Below are 10,554 nucleotides of genomic sequence, written 5' to 3'. Positions count from 1 at the left end.
CTTGCGACAAGGAGCGTTTACATTTTAAGCATAATATTTCTTCAGGAATTTGCCATTTATTGGGCCAATTCATAAAACCGTCTTTGTCCACGATCTTGTATGCTCCGTTTGTGTAGACTTCTTTTACAACGTAGGGTCCGTCCCATTTTGGAGTGAACTTATTCCCTGTATGTTGAGTTGTAATAATCGGTCTTCGAACTGCAAGTACAAGCTCACCAACTTGGAATGATTGAGGTCGCACCTTTTTGTTGAAGGCTTTAGACATTCGTGCTTGGTAGCATTCAAAAGCTTGCTATGCATCCAATCTTCTTTCATCCAACACTTCCAACTCTTGAAGACATAGTTAAGCATTATCTTCCATTCTTAGCCCTTCTTGCACCGCCATTCGCAAAGATGGAATTTCTCTTTCTAGGGGGAGCACAACTTCTACTCCGTAAACAAGAGAACAAGGTGTAGCACCGGTCGGGGTACGATAGGTGGTTCGGTATGCCCATAATGCTTCACTGATCTTTTCTTGCCAATCTCGTTTCGACTTGGAGACTACTTTCTTCAATAAATTGCATAACGTTTTATTAAACGCTTCTGCTAACCCATTTGCTGCAGCGTTGTACATTGACGAAGTATATTGCTTGAAGCCAAACTTTTCACACAATTGGTCTATTAATCCATTTCAAAATTGTCTCCCAACAATGCGATGCGGGATGGCATACCGGAAGATCAGATGAGTACGGATAAAATCAGCTACATTTTCTTTCTTAGCTTCTTTTAGTGCAACAACCTCGGTCCATCTTGAAAAATAATCAGTTCCTGCGATAATGTAAGAATGTCCCACTGATAATTTGAGAGTTATAGGGCCAGCATGATCGAGTCCCAAGCTTCAAAAGACCATGAAGTTATAGTTGGATGGAGTGGCTCCAGAGACTAATGTATGAAATTAGCGTGAAACTAACAAGCTTCACATCTCTTTGTATATTGGATTGAGTCTTGAACCATTGTAGGCCAATAGTAGCCCATTCTTTTGAGTTGAAAGTGGAGCTTTGATCCTGATTGATGAGTTCCGCACACACCTGAATGAGCTTCCTCTAATGCTTTATTGATTCTTCCTTACCCAAGAATCGAATAAATAGACCTTCATACGAACGACGATAAAGAGTTTCTTTGTAATAGATGAAACGAGCTGCTCTCCTTCGTACTTCAGTTCTATGTCGATTATCTGCAAGGAGCTTCCCATGTTGTAGATAGTCTATGATGGGCTGTCGCCAATCTTCTTCTTCGATAACAAAGACTGATATTGCATTTATTTCCTCACTCTTGCTTACAATTGGTGGTATGATCCATCTTTGATAAAGTGGGATATTCAAAACTTCATCTTCCGAAATTGTCAGAGCTATGGCCAAATTTGCCAATGCATCTACCCTCTTGTTTTCAGATCTTGGAACGTGCTCCATAGTTACAGTTTCGAAATTTTTCATCAATTGTCTAGCGTAATTGAAGAAAGGCATCAAGTTTTCATGCTTTACCTCATACTCAAGCAATAGTTGATTGATTATCAATTTCGAGTCTCCATAGATTTGCATATATGTCACACTAATTTCTAGGGCTATCTGAAGTCCAATAATGAGTGCTTGATATTCAACAACATTATTCGAACATAACTCGCTAAACGTGAAGCTGTATGACAACATGTGTTTCTCGGGTGAGATGAAGACTACACCTGCCCTCGCACCATTCTTTCGAGTTGCACCATCAAAATACATTGTCCAAGGCTCAGTGATTTCAATATAGAAAATCTCCTCATCAAGCAAGTTTTCAGATAATTTCCAATCCGACGGAATTGGATGGTTTGCTAGAAAATCTGCGACGACTTGTCCCTTCACTGCCTTTAATAGAATGTAGACAATATCGTACTGTTGCAGTAAGATTGCCCATTTAGCCAATCACCCTGAGATAATTGGTCTGGATAAGACATTTTTTATTGGATCTGATTTTGCCACCAAGTGTACTGTGAAGGCTTGCATGTAATGCTTCAATTTGTCAATGGCGAAGAAAAATGACAGACACATCTTCTCAATGGGTGAATAGTTTAGCTCAGCTCCGGTTAGAGTTCTACTTATATTGTAGAGGGCATACTCTTCCCTTTCTGTCTTTCTTGCGTGAGTAATGCTCCAAGCGACCTTTCGTGTGTAATAATATACAACACTAAAGGTTTTCCTGATATAGGGGCACTCAAGACGAGTGGATTAAGCAAATATTTTTTTATGCTATTGAATGCATTTTGACATGCTTGATCCCACTCAAAGGTTACATTTTTTCTCATCAGCCGTTGAAAAGGTTGACATCGACCAGCAAGATTTGAGATGAATCTTCTTATGTAAGTCAAACATCCTTGAAGACTCCTCAATTCATGCAAGTTTCGTGGCTACGGCATTTTTTGGATGACATCAATTTTAGACTGGTCAATCTCAATTCCTTGATACCTTACTACGAAACCAAGAAACTTTCCCGATGTTTCGCTGAAAGCACATTTGAGCAGATTCAGTTTCAATTGATACTTCCTTAGACGTTCGAAACTATTCTCAAATCTTGTAAATGATCTTCTCGCTTCTTTGACTTTACTACGAGATCATCGACATAGCACTCAACATGTTTATGGAGCATATCATCAAAGATCTTTTGCAAAGTGTGTTGGTAGGTTGCTCCGGCATTCTTTAATCCAAAGGGTATCACTTTGTAACAATATATCCCTTTTGGAGTTCGGAATGCAGTTTGTATCCTGATGATCCGTCCATAAAAGACAAAGCTTCATGTCCCGTTGTAGCATCAACCATAATTTCGGTGAAGGTAGTGGAAAATCATCTTTGGGGCATGCATTATTCAGGTCACGGAAGTCAACGCACACACGAAGTTGACAATTCTTCTTTTTAACCTGAACAATGTTGGCTATCCATGTTGGATATTTCACTTCACGGATGAAACCTGCCTTTATCAATTTGTTGACTTCGATTTCAATTTGAGGTACAAGTTTCGGCTGAAATCGCTGTTGTGACTGTTTTACTGGTCGATATCCCTACTTAATAGCAAGATGACGGACTGCAACCTTTGGGTTGAGTGCTGGCATCTCTTTGTAAGACCAATCAAATATGACTTTGTATGAAGTCAGCAGGCTCATGTATTCATTTTCTTCAACGCAACTAAGTGAAGCACGTATGAAAGTCGGACACGGTTCTTCTACTGTGCCGAGGTTCACCTATTTAAGTTTGTCAACAGTCGATTCACTACCATCCTCCAGTGATGACGACACTTCTTCTACATCTTCTTCTGACTTTTCATCATCTGATATTTCGTCAAAAGAGATGTGACAACAACTAACATCGTTTTCGCCATGTTTTTGGCCTTCCTCAATAGGATTAGTTAAAAAGATTAATTGTCACTTTGCTTTCAACGAGCCCTCTGCATTTACGAGCACAAAAAGCTTCCTTTTCATTCTCGAAGGGACAAAGTTGTAAAGTCCATTATCATCCTTCATTTCACCAAGGTGACTTGTTTCTAAAGACTTTGACTTGACTTTAGGTCGACCACCTATTTTTCTGAGGCGATCGAATACAGATCTTGACGGTTGATCTACCACCTTTGATTTTGACACACTTAGTCTTTTAAAAGCTAAAAGTCGTGTAGGAGTATGTCTCAACTATTGGTTTTCTATTTTTGTTGACTCCGTGTTCAACCTTTGGTGCACTGAGACACGGACAGCCGAAACTTCCATGCGATTGAAGAACGAAATTCTTTGACTATTATCAACCTTCTTTTCCTTTGAGATTTCTTCGACCGTGATATGATTGGTATTCTCAACTTTCTCTTTCCCCTTTTTAGCTATATACACTGGTTCTCATGGTTTATAACCAAGTCCAGCCTTTGATGTAGGTATGTTATAACCTTCTTTCAAAAGCTTTTTATGTGTTGCAGAAAGTTCCCGCTTGTCATCGAAAATTCTCAAGCTTTCGAACTCAGTGTGAGTTGTGAAGTCATAGCCTGCTTTCGCTAGAAGTTTGTATGCTTTACGATCAAAACCATCCTTTGTACGTTTCTCAGGAAGCACCTGTTTCATTTGGAGATTTTCGGACTTCTTAATTTCTTGCTTTGACATTTTAGTAAGAGGCAAAGTGAAATTCTCCTTTAGCATGTCTACTTCACCGGACTTCAAATTATTGGAATATTCAATGAACGATGATTCACCCTTTTTTCGTCAAGACAAAAGGGTGTAGCGTAAGATGGTAGAGCCCTACGAGACTTCTTTCTTCAAAGCTCCTGTCCTCGAAGAACTGGTAGATGTTTCAATAGAAAGGGATTTGAAAGTATTAACTTCTTTTGTCAGTTTTTTTATCTTGTTTGTTGGTTGTCCGGAGCTAGAGTTGTTCATGTTCTTAGTTAGAGAAATTTTTGTCGGCATAGTTTCTTCTACTTCGTCATTCTTCGAATATAATTTAGCATCTGCGAAATGAGACTCCGCCTCTAAGAATGGATTAGCATCAGCTTCTACCTTTTTAACTCCATCTTGATAGAACTTGAAACATTGATGCAACGTGGAAGTTATCACCTCGTTTTCATGAATCCAAGGACATTCCAACAATAAGGTGGTCTTGGAGTCTATGATATGGAAGATGGTAGTAGCTTTAAGGTCTGAGATGGTCAACTCCAGTTGAATCATGCCAATCGCTCGTTACCCACCTTGATTGAAGCCTTGGATCACCAATCTGCTTTTCATGAGCTCTTCCATCGAAATGTCTAACTGCTTCATAGTAGACTTAGGCATTATGTTGACAGTCAAGCCGTCATCGATGAAAATTCGACTAACTTTTTGTTCACGGATGTAGCCCGAGACAAATAGAGGTCTATTATGGAGTTTATACCTTAACAACAAATCTTCATCTATAAAGGCGATGAACATACAACATGGAGCACATGTGTTCGTTTCAGAGGAAGATTTAGAAAAGCTAGAATCTTTCAACGCTTCAAATGAGAGTATCTTTAGTCGCTTAAGGGAGCGCTAGCAAGTCATTCATGAGGCAAACTGAAAGATCTTCTTGTCCTATTACTTCTTCAGATTCATTTAGTATAAAGTCGTTATCTTCTACCACATGTGTAGCATGACAAGTGAAAATTTCATGAATTTATTCTTGTTTGTCATAAAAGATGTTTTTCGGAAAGAATTCCTCTAGTGTCACCTGCTTGTGAGGTTGGAGAAGATCTTCATTCTTTTCCACGATAGTCCTTGGTTTTCTCGCACTTTTCTTTACCTTCTTATTTTGAGGTCTGTTATTTCTTTTGTTGTTTTGGAACAAGCGAGACTCTTTCTGAACGAAACATTGTTTCTGCTTCTTTTGGCGAGTCATAAAGGTCCATCCTTCTTCTTTATCAATTGTGAACTACGTCTCATCTCGAGGAACTCTTTTCACCATTTCATATGGCCAACAAACTGCTATAGGCTATAGAGTCCCAAATTGGATTAAACTCACCTTTTGATTGTAAGTCGTATGATTGTCAGAATTTATTGCAACATGGTTTGACTGAACTACTTCGTCGAGATCAAGCTCAATCTTTCTCTCTTGAGCTAATTTCATAATTAACTCTTTCAGGACAAAACATTTCTCCACTGGATGGTTAATGACCCGATGGTACTTGCAGTAGTTGGGATCATTCGTCTTTCCCATTTCTTCTGAGCGTTTGCATTCGGGAAGTTCAATTAGCCTTTTCTCCAGTAATTGCTTCAACATATCTGGAATATCAGAATTAGGAAAATGGTAGATGTTTTCTTGTCTCTCCCTCATAGTTGGGCGTCGTTTCTCGTTTCCAACCATTTGTCTTTCATCTTTCTTATTGTTGAAGTATCTTCCTTTTACTGAGAACTTGAATGGGACCGTGTTCACGACCATGGACTCTTTCTTGGAACCCTTAGAACCTTTATCAGGGTTCTTTACTTCTTTCTTTTCCTTCTTGAGGCCTGGGACTAAATAGTCACTGTTTCCTCTACTAGCAATACTCAGTTCCATATCATGAGCGCGAGTTGCTAGTTCTTCAAAGCTTTGGGGGTTTAGACCTTGGAGAATGTAGAGAAGTCCCCAATGCATGCATTGGGTGCACATTTCTACTGCAAACACTTCAGTCAATCGGTCTTTGCAGTCGAGACTAAAAGCTCTCGACCTGTTAATAGTCAACAATAGGTTCACCTTGTCTTTGCTTGGTGCTACTAAGTTCTATCATGCTAACAGTTCGCCTCGTGCTGTAGAAGCGATTTAGGAACTCTCTTTCCAATTGCTCCCAGTTGTTGACGGATTCAGGCTCTAGATCTGTGTACTAGTCAAAAATGTTTCCCTTCAACGTCCGAACGAATTGTTTGACAAGAAGATCTCCTCGAGTGCTAGAGTTTTCGCATGTTTCAACGAAATGGGCAAGGTGTTACTTTGGTTACCCTTTCCGTCAAACTGCTAGAACTTCGGAGGCTGGTATCCCGTTGGCATTCTCAAATTATCAATCCTCTTGGTGTATGGCTTCGAGTACATGAGAGAGTTTTGAGAAGGTCCAACAAACTTAACTCTGATCGAATTTGTGATCATATCTTGAAGTTGTTGGACAGACAGCGAAGTAATGGAAACAGAATGTTCCTGTTGTTCTTCCTGCATGATGTTATTTCTTTTGTCGCTAACTTTTGCAGCGGGATTTTGGCTTGACTCAGCAACATCCACATCATCTTGAATTTCGATTTTATTCATAAGGGAGGCAATCTTATAGTCTCTATCTTCGACCATCTTTGTCAGCATGTGGAGTTATATATCACAGATATATAAATGTTGTATCGACGTGGTAAATCAATGGTTATCATACGTATATCAGTGGTAAGTCATGTTAAAAGTTCAATAGATATCATAATCATATCAGAAGTAAATCAATTGTAGATCATTATTATATCAGTGGTATATCAAAGAAATATATCACTAGTCAAATATATTGCAGATATATATTAAAGATATATACCAGATATATTTCAGTGTAAAATTGGACCTCCGTTTTTTATTGGAGAAAATGCTATATTTGAAAAAACTAGCTTGGCGTCACTGCTCCAGTAAATTCAAGTCGAAACCCAAACGCTAGACAGTTAGATTCTTTAATTATTGTCCTGAATATCCTACCTTAAGTACAAAGAATTGAAGAGAAGTGATTATAAGTTCTAACAGGGTCGTTTGAATGGGGGAGAGAAAAAGAAATCAAGAAAGTGTACAACCAGTTGAGGGAAAACCTAACCTAGATAAAATAAAAAAAAAGGGAGTTAAGTTGTACACTAATTGTTTATAAATTTCTTTATTTTGATTTTCTAGTTTTTAAAAATGATTTATAAATCTAACTTTAAGAGGTTGATAAGAAGGATTTATTCTTGAGCTTTATAGTTTTATAGTCAAAGTTAGAAATTATAAACAATGACAAAACAAAATTTTGGTAGCTCCATCACAAATAAACGGAAATTAACCATTTGTTATATAAAGTTAAAAACTAATTCAAAAAGGTTAAACAACCTCTAATTATAGAGATTTTACCGTCCTCGTTGTAATAATTTAAATAACTTAAATAATAAAACCTTAAAATTATTTAACAAAAAAACTAAACATTACTAAAATTAAATCAACCAATTATCAACCTCAGTGCCCTATAAGAAAGAAAAAATTGAAAGAATCCATTGAGAGAAAGAAACAATGGATTCTTTAATAAACTTCTGTGTAATTTCATCTCTTGTTTTGATATTGGCGACAGTAGGAAAGCCATGTTCAGCTTTGGATGATTCAAAATACCAACGCCCGCTGAGTTCATGGAGAGTGGGGATTGTAAACAAATTGAGCTCGAATCAGGCTCTGTTCCTCCATTGCAAATCAAAAGACGATGATTTAGGCAGCCATGTTTTGAAAGTCGGCCAGAACTTCCAATGGCAATTTAAAGAGAATATGTTTTCTACTACGCTTTATTGGTGCACGTTTAGAACTCCAAAGAATTTACATGCATCATTTGAAGTGTTTTGGAGGGAGAAACACGAGTGGCTATCTTATAGATGCAATTTTCAGTCTTGCATTTGGTATGCTAAAGATGATGGTATTTATTTACTTAACATTCCACAAGGTTCTCTGGAGCTTATACATAATTGGGAAAACTAATATGCTCGAATAAAATCCACAGCTTTGTGTAACTTTATGTAAACCTCGACACAAGTTCATAAAAATTGAAATATAAGCATACCGAAATGAAAATATATTTGTCAGAGTAATTTTTTTTTTTGTGTACTTTTATTTGCCTCAAACAATTAAGATAAAAAAAAGTGAAAAAAAAGGTGTATGATAAATAATATGTAAGGTGGAGATTTGAACCTACAACTTTTTTGTCAGATAAATATATTTGTCAGATAAATATATCTTATATTCTTAACCAAGGATAAGTTAAAAGATTGTACAAGTTGAATAACAAATGACACGAAGTGTGTGAAATGATAAAATTTCGAGAAAAAAATTGTATTATCTACTTAACTTTTTTACTATTTACTTTGTTGGGTTTATATAATTTTAGGGATCCGTAGTAAAGAAGTTAAATAGTAGATAAGAAAAGTAGAAAGATGAATAAAAATTCAGGAATGAAAGATCAAAAAATTATAAAATTGACGGAAAAAGAAAAAGGAAAAAAAAAACTCAATTCGAGCCTACCTATGCCGAAGAAGACATCTATTACCTTAATTTAGTCAAATATTCTAATATACACATGTGCAAGCTACGTACGTATTTGTAATTTGAATTTCTGAGTTTTCAATGGTTTATCCCGTTAAAGTTAATGATTGTTAAGTTAACTAATTAGTATATAAAGTGTTGGATTTTTTTTTGAATAAAATTAATTTTTTGGTAAAATAAAGAAACGCAACTTTTTGTGATAGGACGTGTCTTTTGTAAATGATATAACCTTATATGAAAGGATATGTCCTTTATTAAAAGACGTAACCCTATACGAAAATATGTGATATTTGAATGGCCACAAATAGTTTATAAATTGTGGTTTCTTTCTAGTTTTGAATCATAGGAAAATCATTCCTCAAAATTCTCTCTTTTTCCCTCTATACGAGTACTACTGTGAGTTCATTGAGTCCTGTACGTGAAGTGCTACATTCACAGGTTGGTATATCCGTCCTATCTTGGGAGATAATTGTTCATGAAACCTTGAATACCATAGAGGAAACAAAATTGTCTTAAGGAAACAACGCTACTGTTGGGTTCAGATAGGTTATTTTTGTGTTTTCTTAATTTCTCTGTATATTTTCTCTAGCATAAAGTATGTATAATATTTTAAATATCGTATTTGTGTATAAGTATGTTATTATCAATATATACTCTCCTATAATTTTTGTTTTTTGGTACAACATGTGAGAATGTGGTACTCTTTTGTATGTGGTATACACGTCGTATATATCTTAATGCTTTATATATAAAATAATACTTATATGTTTTATTGAATCTCCTTGAAGTTGTGGTGGAATTAATTTGCTTAGAGGGAATTACTTACCAATTTGAAGCTGAAGCTTGAGTTCTAGAAATTCATAAACTTAGGTGGAATCTTCTAGAGGTGGAGCTCAGACATCTCAACTGGAACTTTGATATAATTGTGGATGGATTAGCTTGCAAGGCAGTTCACTCGAGATCTTTGATTCTTTGCGATACAAATCTCCCTCCGTTGCTGCTTCGTGTTATGACTGAACATTAGTCCATATTTTTCTTTTAGAATAATATGTTGGATGGGGGATCGAACTCACAACTTCTTGGTTGAAGATATTGTTGAACGAGAAATTTCGACTAATTATTAAATGCCACGTCACAAAATTAAAATTACATTTACGACCAATGATAAAATTAAATGTTTCCTAAATTAATCTTCAAATCAACGAATCTAATCATGTCATGTGTCTCTCTTATGCTCGTCCGATGAAATCAACTAATTGGATCAAAACCCATAAAGATATTGGGTTTAAGGCCACGGCCCATTGAAGCCCATGGCCTATACAAGACCCACCAAGCTCTATAAATAGAGGGGGTCACCTCTCATTTGAGGGATTCGATTGGAAAGGATCCAGAAGCATTGGAGATTCAGAGTCATCTACAACCGTTCAAAGTGCAAAGTATCCAGAACCAACAAGACTCGAAGAACTGAAGACTCGAAGAACGAAAGACTTAAAGACTACGAGACTTCGAAGAATTCTGAATCTTCTCTTCGCCAAGCAACCGACTGAAAAACTTCACAAGCTACAAGCCGAAGACTTCATCAACCCACAAACTTCGCCAAGCATTAATCTTCACAGCCGAAGACTCTAAAGATTCTTCAATACGCTCGAAGCTAAAGGTGCAAACTCATTGATTCGAGACAAGCTCACACCCTCGAATTAAAATTCACATATGAAAGAACTAATCAGAGGATCATACATTAGAGATTGTAACACTACATATATTCAATATAATACAAGTTCATAAATTCGAGTTTTCT

The 10,554-nt window shown here is 36.6% G+C and overlaps 1 protein-coding gene across 1 annotated transcript; it reads right to left on the bottom strand.

Annotated features, from left to right (window-relative positions):
- Window positions 1–1,082: 1,082 nt before the first annotated feature.
- On the bottom strand, window positions 1,083–2,063 carry LOC148208698 (uncharacterized). Its single transcript, XM_088119156.1, has 2 exons — window positions 2,004–2,063; window positions 1,083–1,907 (listed from the first exon to the last, which is right to left on the bottom strand). The coding sequence occupies exons 1-2, from the start codon at window positions 2,061–2,063 to the stop codon at window positions 1,083–1,085; spliced, it is 885 nt and encodes a 294-aa protein (XP_087975282.1).
- Between the last annotated feature and the right edge of the window lie 8,491 nt (window positions 2,064–10,554).

This window comes from Momordica charantia (genome assembly GCF_013281855.1).
Source record: "Momordica charantia cultivar OHB3-1 chromosome 10 unlocalized genomic scaffold, Mcharantia_2.0 BLBB01000010.1, whole genome shotgun sequence".
NCBI classification, from domain to species: Eukaryota; Viridiplantae; Streptophyta; class Magnoliopsida; order Cucurbitales; family Cucurbitaceae; genus Momordica; species Momordica charantia.
Note: the sequence above shows the minus strand (reverse complement) of the source record. Positions and strands in the feature narration are given on the sequence as shown.

Bases quoted from the DNA above. Each gene is read 5' to 3' on its own strand.
- LOC148208698 (XM_088119156.1), bottom strand. From the start codon at position 2,063: ATGTGTCTGTCATTTTTCTTCGCCATTGACAAATTGAAGCATTACATG. The intron at 1,908-2,003 runs GTACACTTGGTG...TTACTGCAACAG, and splicing joins ATTACATGCAAGCCTTCACA to TACGATATTGTCTACATTCT.